At 38.6% G+C, this 25,421-nt stretch overlaps 1 protein-coding gene across 1 annotated transcript; it reads right to left on the bottom strand.

Annotated features, from left to right (window-relative positions):
- Positions 1-1,661: 1,661 nt before the first annotated feature.
- On the bottom strand, positions 1,662-25,421 carry slc6a2 (solute carrier family 6 member 2). The gene is made up of 15 exons (XM_054608480.1): positions 25,374-25,421; positions 24,530-24,964; positions 22,774-22,905; positions 21,168-21,405; positions 14,337-14,475; positions 13,577-13,711; positions 12,178-12,281; positions 10,523-10,647; positions 10,128-10,240; positions 8,704-8,832; positions 7,695-7,794; positions 7,049-7,149; positions 5,478-5,645; positions 4,028-4,099; positions 1,662-3,668 (listed from the first exon to the last, which is right to left on the bottom strand). The coding sequence occupies exons 2-15, from the start codon at positions 24,822-24,824 to the stop codon at positions 3,645-3,647; spliced, it is 1,875 nt and encodes a 624-aa protein (XP_054464455.1). The 5' UTR covers positions 24,825-24,964; positions 25,374-25,421; the 3' UTR covers positions 1,662-3,644.

Below are 25,421 nucleotides of genomic sequence, written 5' to 3'. Positions count from 1 at the left end.
ACCCTTGCTGGAGTCTGGAGAGATGGGACACTGAGAAGAGGAAGAATAGTGGAGGTTAAGGAATAATCTTTTAGAATCCTTCCTTCTGTCCCCCACCTAGCCAACGAGTTGATTAAACACCAGACAGATGTGATGAGTTTAAGAACTTTTATAATAAAATACTGGAAAATCTGGAGACTTGTTGAGTTTGATGTTGACTCCTGCCCTCCTTCAACACTAACTCACTTTAGGGAAAATCTTGGAACGCACTGTTTCACTTTCAAAATCAGCCACTTGCCAGTCAGACTTTATTTCAGACGATTGATCCAAACATTTTACCCATTAACTGCTCTCTGTCAACAATTATTTCCCCTTTAATTTTTGACATCCTACTGTTTACCCCTTTTTAAAGAAGTCATCTTTACATCCCTCGCTTTTTAAATCCCTTCAAGATTTTAGAAAAGACTGTTCCCCTCAATTGATTTATTTTATGAATAACAATGAAACCTTTGAGAAATTTCAGTCTTGCTATCGATCTCTTCACAGCACTGAGACCGCTCTGGTCAAGGTCACAAATGTCCTTCTGCTTGCCGCTGACACAGGCCTGTTTTCCATCCTAATGTTTTACTGAGTACAGAGTTTCATTGCTAGGCGGGTGATACACTGTTTTACATCCCCATTAAGCCTGGCACCACTACTGTTTCGTGTATCATGTCCTGCCTTGCCGACATGAGAAATTGGATGTCCAAAATTTTCCTGGGAATAAATATTTCCAAATCCCATTTTATTATAATTACCCCTGCTGGCCCCAGCACTAGCTGCATCAATAATCTCTCTTTAAATCAAGGAGTTCTATCTAATAATGTTCGGCACGAAGCTTGCAACCTGTGGGTCATTTTTGATTCGAATGAAGTCGCTATTCCTCTGTGTGTTTCCGAGCTTCTCCGTTCTTTGTTCACATACCCGGGCCGGCTGTGTGTGCTTTTTGTGAATGTTTGTGCGTGTGAGCGTCAGCGTGTCCCAGTGGTAAGTGGGAAGCGGCCACTCTGCACTGCTCTCATACATGGCGTCCCCGCTGACAGCGTTGTTGCTGAAGCGTAGCGCCCATTCTCCAGTTACCCTTCAGGTAATTCCTGTTAGCACTGTCGGCACTATTTTTAAGCACAATTTTTAAGTAAAGTTTGTTCAGTGGAAAAGTGACAAAATATTAAAGTATACAGTTTAGATTTAGGACACAGCTGGACACATTGGAATCAGAAAGCGTATCATTTCGGCATGCTACAGTAGGTTCATAACAGCTGAGACCTACCCAGAACAAGTGTTTAAAACATAATATTATGTCCAAACAGAAATGTGTTTCAGATTATTTCTGGTATAATGTATGTTCTAGTTTAAGAGAACTGTAACAGATGTGCATGGAAACCTGGTCTGTGTGCAGCAGAGGATCTTGAAAAAATAGTAGCTTAGCCAGCAAAGGTGCAAAGAATGGACATTGAAGGCCCGTATGCCAGTGGTGCAGCAGGCTAACAAAGGGAGAGGGTGGAAAGGCCCAGTCAGCCACTATGAGAAACCCTCGGTCAGCACTAAAACCAGAATTAGACAAGAGGTACCACTAACTAGAAGTTTCTGAAAAATGACATCAAATCAGAGTACATGGTCTGCAAGTGTGTGTAGATGAAATTATTTATTATCATAGTGTGAATACTTCAGACTTCTTCATAGATATTTGTCACTCACGTTCAACAGGACATTGGTATTGTACACAGTATTTTTGTAAACATAGTCCAGGAAAGCAAGGGTGTAATTTTTCACATTCATGTGACAAAGTAGCCCCGGGTTACACTGAAGAATATTTTTTTTCTACATAGTTCATCTTAGCTATACATCGAACACCATTTTATGACTGTGGACAGTTACGCTTAAAATACTTTACATTCACGTTTTGTTATAAACAATTTGATAAATACAAGATTATACATAACAAAAGAATATATTTTTAATATTTTTATATTGTCTTATATATTCCACACATTTTTGATGTTTTTTTCTTTGTGGCTTTATTCCTTGCGGCAGGGCTCTGTTATGATTCACGTTTTAAATTAAACTGAATTCCAATAAATAAACTATAAGTGCACTCAGAGAGCACAGACCTCCACCAAGGCCAATCTGCTCCCTAATATAATGGGTTCTTCCATGGCCCATGCTTCACCTTTCCACCAGTTTCATGAAAACGGGGCCAGTAGTTTTCCAACTGAAAACCTATCCTCCTCAGCTGAGGTATAAAGATAAACTGAATAAGGTAATCAAAAACATTCCTAAAGGAACATATTGGCACTTCTAAGGTGATTAAAAAATAGAACATCACAAGATATGTTTCAAATAAAAAATAAGACCAGTTATCATGCACTTAAATTAATATACAGTGCAGTAAAAGAAACATTTGACAGTGGTGTGTCGTCCCCCCCCCCCCGTCCCTCCATGTGCTTTCACTTGCAGCATACTGTATGGTTGGCAACAAAATCCCAATACACACACACAAACAAACACACGCACACACACACACTCCATCTATGTCTCTATCTTTTTCCTTCGGTCTCTTTGGAGAAAAAGCGTCTTATACTCCTCAGATGCACTGAACAGACATACATTTGTAAAGTAAAAGTCACACAATAATAATACAAAAATGTAACAGTTTCGCCATTTTGTTTTTCTTCACCTTCAGTAAGCATCCAGGCACTGACCAGGTTCAGCCTCAGTCTTTCTTTGAGATTAAGGCATGGTTTGGAGTCTGGCCTTTTTTAAAGCATAAGAGGTGAATAAAGCCTGCCTCAGTTCTGTTAAAGCTTTGGAGTGATGCATGCATTATTCCCTTTTTGTAACAGAATATGACTTGAAATCATTATAACAGACCTAAATTATATATAATCTTTGCTTAGGAGCTTTACCTTGATGCACTGTTGACCTCCAGCTGATTGACTTGAGTATCAAAGGACTGGGTCAAATCGAGATTGCCATCCACAAACTGTGGCTTGATTTGGAGGCTTCCTGAGTCAACACAGTTTATTTAATTTCTTCCTGTACGTAGTGTTATAAACATGGAGTGTCTCCCTTGATAAGGCACTGACACAGATACGGCACTATGCCAACAGAACAGCAAGAACAGAGACTTTCTTTCAATATTAATCTAAAAATAAATAACCATAAGATTAAAAAAAAAGTTAAAACGTGTAATTATTTGGGTTTCCTGTATAATAGTACACAGGATAATGGGACTGTTTTGGTTTTCATTTCAGTTTGTTTCTTCCAGGAGGTAATAGTCACACCACAACCTATACAAAATCACAACTACAGTTATGATTAATTAAAATGGTTTATAAAAAACATAACACTGTCCATGGGCAAATAACAGTACTTGCACTGTCCCCATGAGGTGCCCCTTCCTTATGAGCTGAAGCTTTTGAAAGAGTTATGTCTGTTAATATTTTGAAACCAAAGTGCTTGAATATACTGTTGTCAACAAAGGCTTTGGGTAGTAAATGGACAGGGGAGACTGCTGAACAAGGTTGGAGCCTGTTGTTCTTCTTGTCTGTTTGACCACTGGCGGCACACAGGAACTCCAAAACACCAGATGTGAGGATGGAAGAGGGAATTCTGGGTGATTGTCATCAGATGGCCAGCCAATGCTTGAGCTGTAAAACAAGAGTCTGTTTTGTCCCTTGATATCCAATGTATTTTATTCCATTTTAAACACTTTAACGGGTTAACATTTCTATACTTGCTCACCCACTGATGACTGCTTTACTCCTTGATAATAATATAATTTATAGTAGTTGTTATATCCTCGTTTAAAAGGCCCTCTTTGAAAGGCATACGCCCCAATGTCTTATGTGTCTTTTACCATTCAAATGGTTAATTTCTATACATTTGCAATGCTCAGTGCACAAGTCAACTCACAACAAATGAAATGTGTTCAATTACATAATAATTGCAACCATTAAGCAAGTTCAATTAAATACTGTCAACGAAAAGCACAAAAAATTGCCCTTACTGTGAACTGCCGTATATTTCCCTCAGCCACCAAATGATGTTCATGTTCTGGAGTGATGCAATAGGCTATTCTCTGTAAAACAGAAAAGAAAAAATGACAACAAATAAATAATTACAACACATCGTTCAAATAATTTCTCACATTGTAACCGTAAACGTTTTTTGAGTAGGCATACATAAAATACACTTGCCAGTTAATGTCTTTGTATTATAACGACAGTTATTATGGACTTCATCTCTGACAAAATATGCCAATTCTTCTTGGAACCTGTGAGGGCTCCTTATCAGAACCCCTGATAAACCCTGAGTACCAACAGGAAATGCCATTGGGATGTGATAATTGTTACAGTAGAGTGAAGCTGACACTGGTTGACTGCTGAAGGATGAAAATAGCTCTCTGGTGCTTTGATGATTGCGATCACAAACTCTCGTGCTTTGAAGCGATCATTTCATCTGAACGTGTTCTCACGGTGCCAGTGTCATCAAGTTGAGAGATTGTTGTTTAGGTTGAAAGAACAAACTGTATGACCTCTAGTAACAATTTTGTTGTTTCCGGAACATTGTGTTTGAGATTCTAATTGTACCTTATATGCAAGTATAAAGTATATCTTACCATATTCCCTATTCTTCAGGCAGTAATTTAAGTTGTTGTATGACAATTTAATATCTACCTGACCATATCTAACTTACAATATATTTTTCTCCTCCTGTGTAAAATACATTTATTAATAATGCATTTTATCTATAGGCACCTTTCAAAACACTCAAGGACACCCTACAGGCACAATTAAAAGAAGCAGCAGTGTACCGAGACACTATTTAATCAAACAAATCCATAATATAAAATCATTTAATATAATAACTAGGTAGAAAATATTCATCAGTGCAAAACTCAATGTGGATGTAGCCATTAGAGACAGAAACAGTATAATAAGGTGTGTTTAAGACAAGGTTTAAAAGTGGAGAGAGAGTTAATATTGTGAATGTCTTGTGGGAGAGAGTTCAAAAGGAACGGGGCAGAACAGCTGAATACTCTAGACCCAATGGTAGGCAAGAGAATAGATGGTGAGTTGGATCGCAAAAGAGGATATAATTGTACAGGAAGATGTAAAGATATGAAAGCGTTCAGAAAAATTCAAAAGAACGGGGTTGTGAAGAGCTTTAAAATCAAGAAGCAGATTCTTGAAATTGACACAGTAATTTAACAGGGAGCGAATGAAGTTGCTGAAGAACAAGAGTAAATCATGTGATCTCTAGAGGTAGTTCTGGTAATAACATGGGCTGCTGAATTCTGGATCAATTGAAGTTTATGAAGAAAAGACAAGACCAGCAAGGATAGAATTGTCTATACATACATACATACATACATACATACATACATACATACATACATACATACATACATACATACATACATACATACATACATACATACATACATACATACTGACCTGTTTGAATGTTCCTTTTGTGCTGCATAATTTATATATGGCATAGCAGGGGACAAACAGCATGGAGGACATGGCCACACCCCAGCCAACTACGTTAGCCCAGTTGGGGAAGGTGTAGTCATCATACTTCAGGCCTGACGATGTTACTGCACTGGCTATTACAACAAACTGTGATGGAGAGAAGAGAGAGAATGGAAAACAGAGAGACACATGAGGAGTGTTACATCTATTTGTGTTAGTGCAGCTCGTAATGTGTGAAGTCTGTTTTATTAATATAATTGCAGTGCACATCCATGGATGCTACAAGAAAAGGATTGAATAAAGGGGAATATAATTGGTAGGGTGTGGTATTGTATCATTATTTTCTCAGTCACATTACTCATCTCGCATGTTTCTAGCACAATGGTGCATGATTAAAAACACTCAACAGGGAGGACACATGTAATTGTTGTACTCTATTAAGTTGGCAATTTTGAAATGGTTGTGCAACGCGTGTTCATTGGAGTAATATCTTTATATATCAAAATAGATCTGCAAAAAATGACAATTATTACCTCCGCTCAGAAGGTTATGTGGCGGTTTTGTTTGTCAGCAGGATTACATGAAAAATACCGGCCCAGTTTTCATGAAACTAGGGGGAAGGTTGAAGCATTGACCAAGAAAGAACACCTTACATTTAGGAGCTGATTGGCTTTAGCTGAGGTCTGTGGGGTGACCAGTAATCTTGCATCGCAGTGTGAAGTGAAATTGATCTCAAAATCATAAATGTGTATTACATGATCTACAAATGAAAAATATGATTTACAAATGTTTAAAAACGATTTATGCGTATTTTGGGGTATTCACAAATGCTTGTTGCAATTTGAACACATGTAAAACAGTTTAACAAATGCACTCATCACAACCTGAATAAATATTAATATTTACTTAAAGATTTTTAACTGCATTTCACAGATCTGATCTTTTTCATTTTCAAAAAACTTGAAATATCTAAAATATTTGACATTCTTTTGTATTTAGTTACAGATTGTTGCGTGTGTGAGCACGGATCGCCTTATACGCACAGATATGGTTACATTTGTAGACCATGTAATAGACATTTGTGATCATTTTGAGATCAATTTCACTCCATAGTGGAACCCTTGTTATTACAAAGTTCCACTGTTGTCCAGGGAGGGTGTTGACAGTCGTTTGTATTAGAAGAAGCACATGACTGTCTACACCTCGGAGAAGAAGTGCACCTAGAAGAACTTGCCACAAGACACACTGAGGTTCAAACTGTCCTCCATTATCCCACCTTCCCTCTTGGTACAAACAAGAAGCACCATGCTGAAACCTGTGGTGGTGGGTTTATACAATTCTGATTCTATGATAAATAACTATCGCTGACATGCAAACTAACATTTTTACTGCTTGCTAGAATAAACGATACCTCCACATGGGCTGTAGGCTTCCGTGAATGACATTTAAATGAAGACGTAAACCGTTAAACAATCTTTACTGTCTAAGATCAGACAGGTCAGGAAAACCAGCCTAATGCAAATACGTCAATGTTTCTTAATTCCTCTCACCAGCAGGAAAGCTGGGCTGACAAATTTCCAGCACAGCCTCCAGTAAAGACCTGGCTTGAAGCCCATCATTCGCTCGATATCTTCGCTGAAGCGGTCCACACCTGGAGCGAGCATGAAAAGTGACAGTTCAAAGGTAAATGTTGAAAGTAAAATTAAAACATTCAATCAAAGAAGGCTACAGCAGGTCTAGTATGCAGTCTCACTGGACAGTAGGAGGGAATACTACACCTACACCCTCACTCACCTTAAGCTGACATAACACATTTCTCACATCCTTAACTTTTTGATCATATATTCTGATCTTGACGTTTATAGTTTTCGCCCGGCTGAACCTGAAAACATTTATTTTTTATTGTCTTGACTCGTCTAATTTTTTCCCCCACCTTTTTCTCCCAGATTCTTCTGCCATCTAACAAGTTTCATTGTTTGAAATTCAGATAATGGCCAGAGGGTGAGTGTGTGAGTGGGAAAGAGGATTGTATCTTGCTATTTTCATTTTTGTAAAAGTATTTTAAAATTACAATAGCTTCTAGTATAATTGTGTAATGAAATTAGAAGTAGAACATACAATATAACAACACAATATAAGTGTAGTAATTGTGATAAAGAAATGAACGTAATGCCAAAGTGCTGTAGAGTTGCATACCGTAAAACCATGACACTCCAATGGCCTCGATCAACACAGCAAATAGTATAGAAGTCCCTGCTGCATACTTATCTAACAGGGTCAGCACATAGATCCCTCCCTGCAGAGAGGAGAAGAGGAAGAGATTAGTTTGAGTGTGGTGTATAAATCTTCACCTTTTGAAGAGAAGTGGACCCTTGTGTGCAGTCAATAAGCAATGACCTCTCAGACTAAAAACTGTACTGTCTGCTTGTTTTGCCGTTTGAGGAGACTTCAGTGCACTTTAAGGAGTTAACGTGTGAGCGTAAACAAGCCTCACATGGACGAAGAGCGGATTTTGTGGCCATTAGAGATTTTATACAACAGATCTTTGATTTTTATCCAGAGTATTACAATCTGTATTTGTGCCACATAACTAGCATGGGCACGGCATCATTCACCACACAGTAATTCCATTGATTTGATAAAGGGAAGACACCATGTGAGTCACTAATCTCCTGTCTCCAAAGTCTGTATATCTGTAATCAGTAAGCATTTCTCCTTGGTGCTGATGCCATGTGAATGACTGACTACAGAGTAGATACATAGTAGAACATTTGCTTTCTAGATACAGCTTTAATTAAATTCTCATTTGTCATCATAGTGTCATGCAAAAGTGTTTTTGATTATTTCTTCATAAGAGTCCTATGATATTTCTCTGAAACTTTCCTGTGACGACAGTATATAATGAGACTTGAATACTCCCTTCAAGACAGCGGCCAAATGCACTTCAAAGCTCCCACTTACCATGCTTTGACACTACGCTACCCCGACTCGGGTATAATACCACCAAATTGAAAACATTTCAAAACTAAACTTTTGTAGCAAAGGCAGTTCTTTGTACAGCGTTTGCACAAAACACTGAAAGCTTGTTTTGAGAGAAAACTCGAAACATTACATCAGCAGGTATTATGTTTAAAGTGGGGATTTGACAAGTACTTAATTAAAGTATTAAGTGTAAGCTTATGGCTCTTTGAAACTTGATACTGACATTAGTAATGCAGAAGAGGGCAACCAGGAAGGTTCCGAAGGCTGTGGCAAAGGTAAAGAGCTTCCTGTTTCTCTTGAGGATCTTAAAGTCATCTGACAGGCCTGTGATGACTGCTTCCATGCCACCCATCTGGTGGACACAAACAGAGAGAAACATGAGACTCAGAAATGTCGACCGACAGCAATGTAATAAAGTATAAGCATAAACATTGAATAGAACACAATAACATACACATACGTAGAACATTGCAGTATCTAGTACTCACTTGTTCTTAATCTGATCTACTTGAGAAATGATTGAGAGGGTTACTTAAGTACTTGGGAACATTTGTTGAAAGATAGAAGGTATAAAAGTGTTCTCTGTTTTATTGCCTGAGTGACTCATTGGCCAGATGTTTGTTGAATTACTGCTGTCTTTTGAAACGTCAAAGAAATAAGTTTTTGTTGCGGTAGAACATTTGGTCGCTTTTCCGCTGACCACACTAAAACATAGTTTACTACTTTACTCTTATTACTTAAATTCTACAACATGCCCACACAGTCAGTTGTCAAGAGTCATATTGGTTTACAGTTTTACAGACAAAAGAGGGTCCGGGCATCAAGGTCCCTGAACAGAGGATAATAGACATCCAAAATACCAACGCCATTTACACTAGCGTGTTGAATAAAACTAATTAAGTCATATTCAGCCTGGATTTTGATCCATCATTCAACAGTACTTATTTGTTAAGAATATTTTATAACTCAGAACCTGAGCTGTAATTATAAAGGTTATTACCAGGGAAAGTACAAACATTTTGGAAAACATATTACACTTGATGTATTTATTCCACTTTAGTTAGAAAACATTCAAAATTTAAATTTTAATGTCATAATGGATTCATTGTTCCCTTGATGTGTCATGGTACTCTCACGTCAATAAAACCACATTTTAGGTTTGGGCTAAACAAACAGGACTGTTTCTCAGAGATGAACTTGCACAGTGAGTATGTAATGACCATTATGTTGCAATAAATGTCAGGTTTAATGGGCAACTCAGCATAGAGAGTCTTCCAATATGATATGTGGATATCATTACTATCCTATAGGGGTCTAAATATGCACTGTGTCTGTACATACACAGTAAAGGGAGCACTGCGTTTCTTAGCACAGGGAAAACCACACCTTGGTTGAGGTGAAAAACTTTTTTTCAATGTCTGCTTGTAAATTGCTGAATTTAAGTTTACATAGTCCTTCAACCTGTACAAAAAGGTACACTGTATCTGTGAATGTATTTCATCACTAATATTTCACCACTCAACTTGAGTCTTATTCTTGTACATACACTTGTATACATGTTCTACCTGCTAAGTTTTGATAGAAATAGTTTTACTTCTGGTCATAAGAAAATTATTGAGTTCTATGGAGAGGTTTTTTGGTTCTCACCGCGCTGTCAATGCCCAGAGTCAGCAACATGATGAAGAACACAATAGCCCAAAATGTTGAGCCAGGCAGTGTAGAAATTGCCTCAGGGTAGATGATGAACACCAATCCTGCCCCTGTCCATACACACACACACACACACACACACACACACACACATACACAAACACAAACACAATAGTTATGGCTTTCATAAAACCAATTTACAAAGTGCAAATGTGTTTGCATGACCAAACAGTGTATACCTAAATTTCATATCTAGAAAAATATACAAAATATGCTTGTGAAATGCACAAAATTGCAGCAGTATACAGTATTAAGCCAGGCAGTGATGGTGTAGTGTGGGGGTGTTACGAAGGGTTTTTTTTAGTGTTTGTGTCTTAGACACTAGGACTTACCCTCTGTTGCCACATCTTCTATTTTCACCCCATGTTTGTAAGCCATGTATCCAAGCACAGAGAAGATGGCAAACCCTGAGAAGAAACTGGTGACGCAGTTCACAGTGCTGGTCAGGAGAGCGTCCCTAGAGAAGGAAAACATAGCAGCAAAACCAAGGCCGGGTTTCATTATCTGTATATATTCAATGTCTAAACTCCACAACCGTACCACCTTGAAAGTCCACGTTACCAATCTTCTACATTTGTGTTTTCAGTTGTAATTTGGCTTAGTAGTCACCAACTTTGTTTTCTCTTGTTAAAAGAGACATTTAGCCAGTATCCATTCATTTGACCTGTTTTTGACCTGGATCCACGTTACTTGATATCTTTAAAGTTTTCCATGGGTTTATCCTTTGCCAAACACTGTTTTAGAGGGGGTATTCAGGTTAAAATGAAGCCTTTGTTCTCTTCTTCTGTTGGTGATTCCATCACGTATTAGTGTGCTTTTCTGCGTCCATTAACCTGCAGTTGTCTGACCAAATGAACAAGGTCAACGTGACCATGGCCACCTCCTGGGCTGAGGGATCGGACATTTCACAATGAAGCATTTTCTTCCCACTGACTTCCAGTGAGATTTTTCTTATGTTTTTTTGTGTTGTATGCAGGCTGTGATAAAACCTTTTTCAGTTTTTATACAGCCCTACTCTTTAGTGTGGTCATTCGGATCATTACACACAAACAGTGGTGAAGCTTCACATCACAAGAGCCTGTGCCTCACTTTAAACCATCAGTATAACAAACTAAAACATTAATAACAGACAAAATAATTGTTTGGACAAAGTAAGAAGGGATTTGTGTTGCAGATTTCCTCCATGTTTGGGGGTATTTAAACAAAGGTCTGTTCAGTGCTTGTTTTTCTTCCGGGCTGCTGCCTTTCACCTAGTTCAGATATTCTCATTTGCTGCATAATGCGAATCCCACCTGCCAGCAGTCCATACACACCTCTAAATAAGACATGAAAGGGGAGGAAGGCAGGAGGCCCTGTTTGGGGCTGAAGAAGGTGGAGGAAATGAGAGTGGACAGGAGAGGAGGGGGCAATAATGCTTATAACTTCCAGTAGAACTGATTTCACTCTGAAGCCTCTGTGATGACACTTTGAATTATATTTCACCCTCTGGGAGATAATTTATTTTATCAGAACCTTTTAATTTTTTAGAGAGCTGTGCTGAAGTGGCGAGATCATGTCTGAAGTTGGAGTTTATGTGTAACTTCAGCAAGATATGTTTCGTCTGCCGGGTGTTGTAATTTTACAAACATGAAACTGCTGCTCTGCCAACAGCGTGTGCCTCAAAAGGCACCACTGCAACCTATTAATGTGGAAAAAGATAAGGCAAGCTCACAACCTCATGCCTGCTTTTTCTGAAGAAGAGCAGCATATGACAAACCAACAGCATACAGCCTTTGGCTATTATCTGACAACCCTTCCTGGCCTGTACTTTATCTGTACTGTTAACACCTGGCTATGGGGTCGGCTGAACAGATTGGCATCACCTATGCTGCTCCGTGATCCAGTTACATGCTGGAAACGGCCAGCTTCTTAAAGACAGCAGGATGTTATGTTGCTGTGGGCTTGTTTTGGACTATCTGTAAACACAAAAAAAAGTGGAAGCTCTTACCTGTAGCAGTTGTTGTCAAATTTGTTATAACTGGCAAAAGCAATGAGCACCCCAAATCCTGCTCCCAGTGAGTAGAATATCTGGGTGGCAGCATCAATCCACACCTGCAGAAAAAATAGAGAACAATCAAGAATGCTTGTGAATTCCTTCAAAAAATAGTTGAATGTAATGCTGATAGGTTGGGTTTTTTGGCGATTGTTTTTCATTATTCTAAACAAGCTGTATGGATTTCATTGAATTTTCATTGGTTTGTAAAACGTCTACACATAAAAAGTCTACACATAAGTGACACAAATGTTCGGCTAGTTGAAGATTGCATCTTAAGTATGTGTACACTCATTCGTAAACATTAATTCAGTATGGGTTCGACCAGCTTGAATCTAGCCTTTAACACTCCACCCAATAACAGTGACCCAGAAAGAAGGCTCTCTAAATCCAGACTCAAGTGTTACTGGCCCAGTTAACCCTAAATGGATAGATCTGAAAGTCCCACTGGTTAACATAAAACCGGAGGTCATCAAATAACACAAAAATGTGAAGGTCTATTACATAGGCTACGTCTAGTCCTTATTTATAGTCATTTTGACGTCACCCATTGGTTTTTGGATTGTTTTGAAGTCTCGAGTTCAGCATTTTGGCCATCACCATCTTAGTTTTGGGCCATCGCCATCTTAGCTTTTTGCAACCAGAAGTGCACAGGAGAGTGGAGCTAATACAAATTGAACATTGAATAAGACATTTTTAGGTGAAATAAATATTCCAAGTAACTTTTATGACCTGAAAACAAACTGAAATGTTTTAAGTTGTATGACGAAAACACAGACAACCCAGCATACCCTGCTTTATCGTCTATTTTACTCTAAATGGGACCAAACTTTACTAAATGATCATCATGTTGTATTGAAGAAGACTTGAAATTAGCGATTTAGATCATAATCTTATGTTTACAATGTTTACTGAGGTAATACATCAAGTGAAGACTAGGGTCTATTTCTTGTAGACTTTTGTACAATCAGGTTTCTTTATGCAACCTGACGAGGCGCTCCCTGCTGGCTATTAGAACAAATGCAATGTAAGGCAATTCAGCATTGTCTTCATGTTTCACACACGGAGGTTGCTGCCTGATATGTCCCCCACTTAAATCTGGCATTTCATTCTGAAAGCAAGAATTGGTCCTTGTTTTCATTAGTGATCCCGTGAAAACCTGTTATGTAATTCTTTTGTTATTTTTGTGTGTTTTTGTGTTTTGTTATGTAGCAAAATGAGACTACAATCTGTATGTTTTTGTGCAACCCTGTTGTACAATGACAAGCAAATAACCTTGAGAGATTGTTTGTTTAAGGTTACAGTGTTCCGAAAACCCATTGATGGCTTGCGAGAAGCAAGTTCTGTCTCTGACCTCGAGATTGTTGAGCCGCTTGAAGTCAATGTGGAGGTAGGCCCTGATGCCGTCCATGGACCCTGGTAGAGTTATGCCTCGGATCAGCAAAACAAAAAGGACCACATAGGGCATGGTAGCTGTTATGTAAACCACCTGAATACACACCTGAATACACACACACACACACACACACACACACACACACACACACACACACACACACACACACACACACACACAGATAAAAGGGGAAAAATATGTCAAGTAGTCCCCTATTTCATTGAACCATTCTATCAATAAACTGAAACAGAATGTGGACGACAGTATATATTAAAAAAAGAGAAAAAAATCCTACCACCCCTCTCTTACTGACTCTAATAGTTAAATGGTTATGTAGTATGTGGTAAGGCTATGTGCTACAATATTACAAAAGTACTGTTCTTATGATATATAGTGAAATATTTGAAAACTTAAAACACTATAATTGCAAATAAAAAGAATAGTGTTTGATACAGTTTGTAGCACAAATGAAAATAACTGCAATATATTATCTAGGACAAAATGTTAATCGGAGAAGAGCCTCTATTCCCAGAAATATTTATCACAGCCTCTTGACTTTTTTGACCCAGTACCAACTGTTTATACTGAGCTGCTGTCTAAAAAAGGTCTGTTACAGAACCACAGCTACAAATTATTGTGCACATATAGCAGTTGGCAAAAGAAGTAGACTACGAGAAAGCAACAATGTTTTTTGTTGTTGAGTGGTCCAGGCCTGTACCTTCCCTGAAGACTTGACACCTTTCCACAGGCTGAAGTAGAGGATGAAGACCACCACGACAAGACACAAGGTGAGCTCCCAGCGAGGCATGCCCAGGTCATGGATGCCCCTACTCTCATGGAGATGCAGCACACCCCGTCTGCAGAAAGAGAAATGGATATGATATCCAAAAGACAATTCTGATATACTCTACCTGTCATCGGTGGGAAATGAAAACTTGCTTTGTATAATTATTAATAGATAACAAAATTGTGCTGCATGATTCACAGCACTATGATGAGCACTAGTAATGAACATAACTATGTCAGGGATTCAATTCCAAGCAAAACAGCTTTTAACACTACTTGGCACAAATAAGATGGCATTGTCCTACGGTACGGTATGTTATTTCTCTTGGCTACATCTTAACAGTTAGATGTTTTTGTTGAACAGGCCCACCCAGGTTCTTTGCAGCTGGATGGGTCTTAACAAAACAGCCCAAACTGTTGCTGTCTGAGGTGTGTGTAGATGGGAGATGAAGTATGGGACAGAGGATCTAATTAGACGTACCTAATCAGATGTATTACAGCACACGACCTTCAACCAACCTTTCCAATCTGCCACTGCCACGTCAAGCCTCGTTCCTCATTGTCCAAAGTATTTACTTCTTTGACTTTGAAACATCTGTAAGGTGACTTTGAAACATCTGTCTAGGGACTACAGATGTCAAATAGCCTCTAAGCTAACTCTGGAGCATTTACAAAAAAATGTGCACTGTCCCTACCAAATAAACCAATAAAATACAACAAATATATATATTTTTTTTCAAAACTAATGTGGATTAAATATATTTTACCTAAAAATATAAGTAAATATTATACCCGGAAAAATGGTGTCTCTTCCATACCTATCTAAATATTGTTTCAGCTGCAAGCTCATTCTTTGAATGTCTAATCAGAGTAGGAGAAGAAAGCCAAAACTTCAGATTATAATCGTGCTATATAGTGCAGTAGGGGACAAGCTCATGTGATACATTCACAAACTGTTATTGGGGCCAGGTTGATAAGAAGCTGCTTTAATTATGTTGTCCTATCATCTAGTGACCGTATGGGCTCACCTGCATGACTTGTATCTTCTCAAAATATTGTTCAGCTCACTTAAAGAGGGCTTTAATAGAAAATGGACATAATACAGGAGAAATGTTCAAAAGAGTAGTTGGGAACTATGCTTATTCACTGAGATAAGATTGATATAAATATCATGTCTTTACATCTCGGGGCTGTATTTATAATGCTTCCCAAAATTATGACGTTTTCTAATAATTTCCCCTTACAGTTAAGAAAAGGGTTGATTCATAAAGATTCCTAGTTTTGCTGCGAGGGACAAAGAAAATTCTTAAAATGATTACTATTTCTAAGAATTTCCCCAATGATCCTCGTAAAAATAAAAGGTTTTCTTAAAGCATCTCAGGCCTTAAGAGAGCTACTAAGGTGAAAACCTTAAAAGGAGTAAGGTGGAGGACTTTTAAGAGTTTCTCAAGCAGAGAAGAAAATGTTACAAAGGCAAAAAGGTAGGAAAAATATATACTCCAAACATTGCGTGACAGTGAGTTAATTAGACGCTACAGATTACACTATGCATGTTAATGGTCGGTTTCATTAGAGATGTGCTCAAATCTCCAGCCCAACAAAAATACGCCCTAACGCCATGTAATGAAAAGTGATTACAACACTTGGATATTTGGCAACAGGAAAAATGGTTTATGGATTTACACGCCGACCAACAACGCTGCTTATATAAATATATAAATTAAATTGTCTGCTGTTACTATTTTAAGATTAACATACATGGGTGAGGTCGGGATTTGGTGTAGACCACATTACAAATCTTGAAACCCATTTCTGTTATGCTAGCTGGAGAAGAGTTCACAGAATGACGGTTTAGTTAACTAATTTCCTGAATTTGATCAAAATCGTATTATAATCTAGGCTGCTGTCCAGCCAGAGAGCCTGAGGGGAAATGACAGATAGCTGAAAGTATTTAGAAACATAAAAGACTGAGAACCTGTTCATCCATCCGCCCAACCAACAAAGTCGGTCACTCTGACCATCTAGTAATTACATGGATGGGTTCCCATCTGAGTTAGTTAAAGCCTGGTGTGTTCCAAACAGACCTCAAAGTCTGCATTGGTGCGCTGTTATAGTCTCCATAGTTCTACACGGAACTTGCCTTGAGCAGCACAAAAGGGAGGGTTCAGCTACAGTTTGGAAAATTTGTCATTCAGATGGTGTGAAGGTATTTTCTTCATCATATCGGTCAATCTAACAGAGAACATGAAAAACAAGCTGCAGCACACCAGTAATTGCATACACGGTGTCTCCTACTGTCCTAAAGCTTTCCTCAAAAAAGATTAAATTAAGTCGGCATGTGCTGTTATTGGTTGATAAACAGCAGAACTGGATATGATCCGATACTTGCTTACACAACTGCCCTAGACAAAACACCCTGAGGAACACGCAAACTGAAGTATGTTCAGAAATACAATCTGAAGAGACCAAAGGATCTGTGAAATTCCTCTTCAGCATTAACTTATCTTTGGCTGATAATAATCCAAAGCTATAAGGTCTTTGGGGATGCAGATAGCGGTGTGAACATCTGTTTATTTGGGGAGGGAAATTTAGAGTCTATGCTCTGACCTAAACTTCTCGTGTTGGTGTTCTGTTTTAATGAGTCAAGGCCTCCTTGTTCATCTGATAGCATTGATAGTGCACTGCCAGTAAATGCTCGCCATAACATCAATCCAGGTCCCTTTGGCCCAGTTACTCTAAACACATTTACTCTTATCGTCACTCAGTGAGCTGGTTACGCTGCTGTCCTAACACTCAATGTTGTAATTAGTTGGTCTCTGTATATTTTAGGCTGGCACACCGCCATGCAACCCAGTCTTAATGTTGGTTATAGAATGAGAAATAGGGCATACCAAAAGTATATAAATAAAAAAGACTACAGACTTGAGTATCAAAACTTAACTGAGGGGTTCGATCTCATTCCAATCTAATTTATTTAATTAAATACAAATGTACTATACTTGTTATTTTTTAAATGTAATTCTTTCAACAAATGTGTCAAATTGCATGTGAGATTGAAGTGAAAGCAATCTTCTCAAGTGTCTATGTAATTAGATCTGTTTTATTTAAATGAGGGCTATCTATCAAGTCTAGTTATCCTTGACATGAAACCAGATGTGGTTGTTTCAGAATACAACAAAAGGAAGTTAAGGGTACATGCTAATGAAATGAGTTGGTTTTGTCATTGTCATTTTGAAATAGATTGTTCTCTATTCAGCTGTCAATGGGCGAAGGCAGGGTACACCCTGGACAGGTCGCCAGTCTGTCGCAGGGCTGACATATAGAGACAAACAACCATTCACACTCACATCCACACCTACGGGCAATTTAGAGTCTTCAATGCACCTAAGCTGCATGTCTTTGGACTGTGGGAGGAAGCCGGAGAACCCGGAGAGAACCCACGCTGACACAGGGAGAACATGCAAACTCCACACAGAAGGTTGTCCAGCCCAGGAAATGAACCCGGGCCCCTCTTGCTGTGAGGCGACAGTGCTAACCACTACATCACCGTGCAGCCCTTGAGCTGTCTTCAGTAAAAATGGTCAGGAACAATTACTTGAGATTTATAGATAAGGCTTTGGGGAATCAAAAGCTGTTCCACCATCCAACGAGAACTTCTGATGAAGCACCCTGGCAGCTTAAGAGAGCCAATCCACACTGCTTCATGATTTGTAGGCCTTTAAGCAATGAGACAGCATTGCTTTATTCTGGAGTGTTTATAGACATGATGATGTGCTTTGGCAATTACATTTCTCCAGGTTTCTTTGATCTCCGGGGTCTGCACAATCAAATTAATCACAGACAAATGCCCAGAACTCTTTGTTCCCAGGTCAGTCTTTTGGCAGAAGCCATGTTTTTGGCTGTCTTCACATAGCTCCTTCCACTCCACATCCTCCAAACAAGACATGTCACGTGATATCACACCAGTGGTTCTGCAATAATTTTAACTCTATTCATTTTATATTATTATAAATTCAGTCCTATAGCAGCATGTTGCAAACTTAAACTTGTATTGGATAACTTGGAGGAATAAAATGGAGGGTTAGTTGTTCCTCATACGATATTTGTTGACAAAGTAGCGTCTCTTTGAATACTAAATACTTTTAAATACTAGTGAGTGCCCCAAGGTTTTGTGATAAGGTGGTGGTGATACATTCTCATTATTATTTGTATTGATTACCCTTAAGCTGATAGCTCATATGCTAGTTAAAGGACTACCCCAGGGTAACTTAGGAGGAAAGCCTATGATGGAATATAATGATTGTGAGAAATGTATAACATGAGTTACAGGATGGATAAAAAAACAACTTCATATTTTTAAGAAAATATGCAAAGGTTTTTAGGATCCTGTGGTTTTTTTTTTGTATTTAGTTATTTTATTTATTTAGTATTTAGTTTAATAATGCATGGTTAGGTTCATTCTTTCCAAAAACAAGGTAGCTATAAGTCATATAATTAACAGATCAAATGACAACATGACTATCAAAGGTGTAAATGTAGTGACCAATCCACAGAGAATTATTTCCCATTAACACCGGTTAAAGGATACTAGTGTCACCAAGTAGTCTCATCTTTCTCTTTTTTAAATGCCATTATCTGCAGTTTTAGCAAATCAATAAAATAACATTTCCTTTGAAATTAACCTTATGAGCAAGCACGTAACAAATGTGTCATCATGAGTAATCTACTGTACTGAAAATCTTGGCCAATCAATCATCTAACATATGAGCTTAGTTGTAGTGTGCCTTAACAGCTTCGACTTAAACTAAGTCTGAAAGAATGCTCCATTTTAAATTTGTTTTGCTTTAGAATTGTTAAGCAAACTATACGCTCATGATAGCTGAGAACAGTAGGCTCAAGAGGATTTGTGGATGTATAAGCATGTCAGAGGTGAAGCAAGAGACTGTTGACTCAGTTGGCCTTGCGCCCTCATGCTGTGCCTTGGCATTGCTCCTGCACTCAAAGCTAGCAGGAAGCAGGATGATTTATTGTCCCCTACAGAGTCTCACCCCATGCAAGATCTGTCTTGAAGTATCCTATTGTATGTCTATGCATATCTACTGATTTTTTTGGAGGGATTTTTTTTGGGCTTTTCCCATGAGTGAAGTGTAATCGTCCACCTGGAACATTATTCTGCCTTCTGATTTCATGCACCGTGTCTGCTCTTTGAGCCATATTACAACACTTTTTTGAAAGTCTGCCGGAATTCACAACTCTGGAGCTTTGACGCAAATGCTGACCTCTTCATGCTGAGTAAAACATACTTACTTATTTCAAAAACATATTTAAAGATATCCAGGGATCCTGATGAAATAAACTGTTCAAGGCAGTGCGAGCCAGTAGAATGGCAGTGGAACTTTAACAAGCAAAATAATTTGCCGGGATGCATGCTCAGTGTATTTTGTGCGTCACGCTTGGCACGTGTACCTTGTACTGTCCAAGTCACTTCACAGACTTCCTCTGGGTCACAGTCGGTCTTTATAGAAGCTGGGAAGAACTGGCTGTCTTTGAACTATAAACAGATGGAGCTTTTTTATGCTCTTCAAAGAGTGCATTTGAACTTTTTATGTATACTCCTTTTATAGAATAAACATTGATAACACTTGCTAAGACGCTCATTTCTATAATGCATTACAGCAATACTTATAACGCATTATAATCTGCTTATAACACTGTATAATTATAGTTATAACCACTAATATTCATCATGCTTAATAGCTGTAAACATCAAAAATGATCAAGCATCTTATTATGACTTATAAGGTCAAGTATCATAATGCTTTATAATGGCTGGTCACTCATTTGTTTTGTACAAGGACACCCCATTTTTATAATTCCCATTATTGTAATGCATCATAATATGAATAAGAGTTCCTCTATCGTGTTTGTGTTTGGTCATTGTTTGCTTGAAGTAAAATTAAACAAATATCATTAAATATTTGCAAGATCAACACAATTATCAAGTATTAGGATCCCTGACCTTATAAGTCATTATAAAACGCTTAATAATATGTTGTGATTATTTAATAATGCTTGGGTAATTATGATAATTTATGGCTATTTATAACTATCATTGTACAGTGCCATGAACAGATTATATAATGCAGTATAAGTTCGTTTATAATGTATTATTGACATAATCATCATAGAAAATGTGTTTATGGCTGGTTGATTTTATGGTGTTCGTCACTCTCTTCATGTGGATACCGGTAAGCTTGTTTTATGGAACTGTACATACTGTACTAGTGTTATTCAGAGAGCACTCCCAATTAACACGAAAGCATCACTTCCATGTGACACTGCTTGGTGTTGGGTGGAACTTATCCAATTTACTGACTCACTAAAACTGTATGAGTATTAATTGTCCAAATGAAACAAGCATCCACGAATTGACAATTTAAAAAATTTAAATAAAAGTGGCTGTATTTGCATGCAAGTCAAAGCTTTGAGCAATCGTGAATGTCCTGTTATCAAAATAGTGGCATCTTTCCATTTAACAGAGATTAAGATACCTGCATTTTGACATTTACCAAGTAGTTGATTGGGTCTGATGCTTAAATAGGTATAATGTGTGATGATAAAACTTAAAAAATGTGAAGTTACAGGTAACAAGTGTTTCTGTTCGAATGTTTTTCATTTAGTTGCATAATATGTAATTCATGCCACGGCCTACATAGGTCACTATCTGATAAATGAAATACTCTGAATGTCAGAGATCACTCACTCATAGTACTCTGCTGCCGGGGTGATCTTGTACTTGGCGTAAGACGTTCCATTGCCAATGATGGATCCGTTGAGGGATATGGGGTCGGTGCAGTTCTGACTGTTCCAAATGTTGCCACATTTGAGCCATGGCAACTCATTGGTCATGGAGGAGAACAGGTAGTAGAGGGACCAGGCAATGATGACATTGTAGTAGAAGCCCACATACAGGGCTATGATGATCACAGTGTAGCCCACACCTGAGGAACACAGAGTTATTATAAGTAAGATCACAAAATGATGGTTTACGTTAACACTGTGCCGCCCAGTTCAAATTCACTTTTCAAAGTCAAAGCAATAATAATATAAATTGAATCATCAGACACCCCATCCCTAACAACTTCTCCCCTGCTAGCTTTATTATATAGAAAAAAGTTGCCTTTGTAAAGTTTGCTGATAAACTGTTGTAATTTGTGCCTCATATCTGAGGCGTTGTTCACCTGTCAACACATTTTCAGTCTCCTTCACCATCGTATCACCACCATGAGGTGCACATATCTTATTCTCAGCAGCGTACATTCATGTTGTCACTTTATCAAACTTTCAAACACATCTCCTGGGCGCTACAGCTTACTTTCCATCATTTTATTTCAATTATTTAATTTTTTTTATTCAGGGATGAGTTGTTTTGTCCCCACTGGAATGTGAGATCCTTGCACAAAAACATAGAAACCGTCACCATAAATCCATCACCTGCTCATTCTCGGCAGGAAAAAAAAAAAACTTCCTCAACACTGAAGCCAACAAAAGCAGTAAGTGGTTCTGATTCAAAACTGCAGACTGAGGTATTTATCTAATACTATTTGAAAACATGCTGCTTCAAATAATAAATCTGTTGTATAAACACCACAATGTGAGAAGAGGTCAGGCTTATGTGTAGCTGTGGCTTCCCAGATGCATGATCTTAGATCTACTTCTCTAAATGTAATGCTCATCATGACAGGTTAACAGCCTTTTGCAGGTTTGGAATTACAGTTAAGTCCATATCACAGGCAAAAAATAATGTTAGTGCCCAGTGGCTATAATTAAGTCTATGCAAGTTTCTGTATAAAGTTTACACAACATAAATCTATGTTAGACAGTTTTTTTAAATGTGCTCAAAGCCTTCTCTATAACAGCACGATAGATACCTTATGATTTAAGATTCTTGGTTGTGTCTCTGATTAATTGAATTGGTTTGACTTGTAATTACATTGACCCCAACCATGTCCCTCAGCAGGCCATGGACACTCGCCTGGTTTGCTTTGGCTTCACTCATTTGAAATCGACATTTGAAGAAACATACACAGGGGTATAAGGTTGGAAGCACAAGCGGAGAAAGATCAAAAAATAAAGAAAGGTGAAACAGAGAAATTGCCGACGCGACAGAGAAATTAGTTCCAAGAGACACTTATGAACCTATGAGGTCTAAAGGACAAGAACAAAGGGGCCAAATGAAAGGGCAAGACACTGAAAAGCAGCAAAGAAAAGCATGACTGAGCTGTACGTAGCTCCGTTTGAGAGGTTAGAGAAAGGCTGAAGTAAGAAGACATGCCAGTTAATTTGTGTGTATGTGTGTTAAAGCTCACCTTTAAAGATGGGGCAAATTTTCCAGACAGTAGCTGCCCCTTCCCTGTTGTACTGGCCCAAGGCAAGCTCCATGTAGAACAATGGCATCCCCGCAATGACCAAGAAAAGAATGTACGGGATCAAAAAGGCACCTGGGAGGAGAAATAATTACATAACATGCTTTACATATTCCCTACAAGCGAACCTTATGTTTTAGCTTACAGTAAAAAAACAGGTTCAACATGGTCAATGAGGAAATAAGTGGTAGACCAAACAAAATACCCAAAGGAGAAAAAGGGGGGGTTTTTATACATTGTTGGAAAAAACAACACACCAAACATAACACGCAAGCAGGAAGGCTCACAGCTATTTTCATGCTGGGCCTCAGTAGCACATCCACCAACAAGGAAATGACCTCCCATAATTGAATTGTTCTTGACATTGCCCATCACAAATGACACATTATCTACAGTAATGAATACATTTTGCTGAGGGCCAGTGTGATTGACAGGCCGGCGGTGGAGTTGACCCTTTGGGGGCACTGAGCACCACATGTTGAATTTCAGCATGTGCAAATTAATCTGACAGTTTATTTTAAACAAGGTAAATCTAATATTTATATAATTTACAAGGAGATGCTAAAACTCCACTAAAATGAATCATTTGATAATACAGGGTGATAATAGAGCTACACTGGCTTTACACATGCACAAAGGGCTGTCCCAATATCACATTTACACTACATGATTATCATGGCCAAAATAATTCACAACAGTAATACTTATGTCAAATTGAGCTTTGGCTTAGTTAATTGTTCATTTTGTCCCTTTTGTATGCAAATGAATTACACTCAAGGTGTAATATCATCATATGTATATTATATACATAATATCATTTTTGAATATCACGTTTATCATCACCCTACATGTACATGTCTTCATAAAAGGGGAACATTTCTTAAGGTAAAACTGTTTCTTATGATCAATTAATGGATTTAAAGAACTGAAATTACATTAAAAACATTAAAGCTATTCTAAAATGTATGCATCCTTTATCTGTAACCGCTGGGTCACAGGGGGTTGAAGCTGATCGCAGCTTACATTGGGCAATTTTAAAATAACAATGTATTAGTTTATTAAGACAGAGTTTGTACCTTTTTTTTATTAAAAGGAAAAACAAACATTGAAGATAAAGATGTCTTAAATCACCTGTTGGTGATTCAACTACACATGCTTTTACCCACCCACTCTGCTCCATAGTTTTAAGTGTGGTTATGTGTCCGGACTTGGTGAGTAACCAAGAACCCGGACAGTCAGTTTACACAGTATCTTTATCCATGTGCATGCCTTGAGGACATGAGGTATTTCCTTCATCATATCAGCAACAGTAAATGCATTTCCCCATTAATACACCTGTGACCATTCAAAAGTAATTGAAAGGAGCTATTAGAACAGCCAAATAGCTGTAATCTAATCTAAATCTAATCTGGCTGTAGTATTTTCTTAGACAACACATTCATATTTTTGAAAGTAAAAAATAGAGACGCTTTGGCACCTGACTCTTGAATGAAAGAAGACACAGAACAACAACGAGGAACAAGCTACTATCATACTATACTATATACACTATTATCATTTACAGTTTGCCTAGCAGACCCAGTCACGCCTGGCATTGTTTATTCTTATGTTATTCAGGGACTTAGTACCCAAACCTGTAACTTTTAAAGTGTTGTGACCTCTTCTAAAATGTTAAGCATCATAATCGAAGTCAACTCACCTCCTCCATTTTTGTAGCACAGGTACGGGAACCTCCAAACATTGGCCAGGTCTACTGCGAAGCCAATAACCGACAGGAGAAAGTCTATTTTCTTGCCCCAAGTTTCTCGTTCTTCATCGGTGCATCCGGGAGGACCTGCGAGGTGGCCAGGGGTGGGGATGATGGAGGAACTGGTGTACTGGACGCCATTCTGGTCCTTAACCAGTATCAGTTCAACCTCCTTTTTCTCCACATTGCACTGTTTCAGCGGGGCCACCGACGAGAGCTTGTGTTCTGGCAGAACCTGGATATTCATCTTCTCTGCGAAGCCCACGCTGACCCGGTGCTCTCACGGCCCCCTGCGGGCTCTGCCGGAGCTGATGGCCGGAGTCGGTGCTCCTGAGGACGGCGAGTGTTCTCCGCCGAAACTGCAGCTGCTGCCTCCGCGTACATGGGCTGGAGAGGAGAGGAGAGGAGAGGAGAGGAGAGGAGAGGAGGGGAGAGAAACAGAGTTTGGAGAGGTTTGTGCGTAAAGTTTCAGCACAGCGTGAACAACACAGGTTAGGAATGCCAGGAGGTGGGATGGGTGACATTAGTCCTTCTACAACAGCCAGGCCTAACAATTAATACCCGTACAGCATTATAGATAAAACATAGTATCTGTATGGCTGATGCACAGAAACAGCAGGTGAAAGACCCTAAAGAGCGAAATCCTCTCTCCGCGCAATGAGCGTAATGTGCGCTAAAAAGCCAACCCAATAAAACAGACGCCTAAAAACAATCCTTCATAAGGATAACGAGAAAGATACATGGTTGTAAAAGTCATCTGTACTAAAGTGTGCAGCTGATAGTTTCTCCTCCGTACTTTGTGGCGCTAGGTACACATCCCCATGACCCGATGCTGCTGGTGTCC

This window comes from Anoplopoma fimbria, chromosome 2, assembly GCF_027596085.1.
Source record: "Anoplopoma fimbria isolate UVic2021 breed Golden Eagle Sablefish chromosome 2, Afim_UVic_2022, whole genome shotgun sequence".
In the NCBI taxonomy this organism is placed as follows: domain Eukaryota; kingdom Metazoa; phylum Chordata; class Actinopteri; order Perciformes; family Anoplopomatidae; genus Anoplopoma; species Anoplopoma fimbria.
This window is presented reverse-complemented; position numbering and strand designations above follow the sequence as displayed.

Excerpts from the sequence above, each read along its gene's own strand:
- slc6a2 (XM_054608480.1), bottom strand. The coding sequence starts at position 24,824 with ATGAATATCCAGGTTCTGCCAGAACACAAGCTCTCGTCGGTGGCCCCG. Across the intron at positions 14,476-21,167 it reads CCGGCAGCAGAGTACTATGA|ACGGGGTGTGCTGCATCTCC; the intron begins GTGAGTGATCTC and ends CTCTTTCTGCAG. Across the intron at positions 10,241-10,522 it reads AGAAGATGTGGCAACAGAGG|GGGCAGGATTGGTGTTCATC; the intron begins GTAAGTCCTAGT and ends GTGTATGGACAG.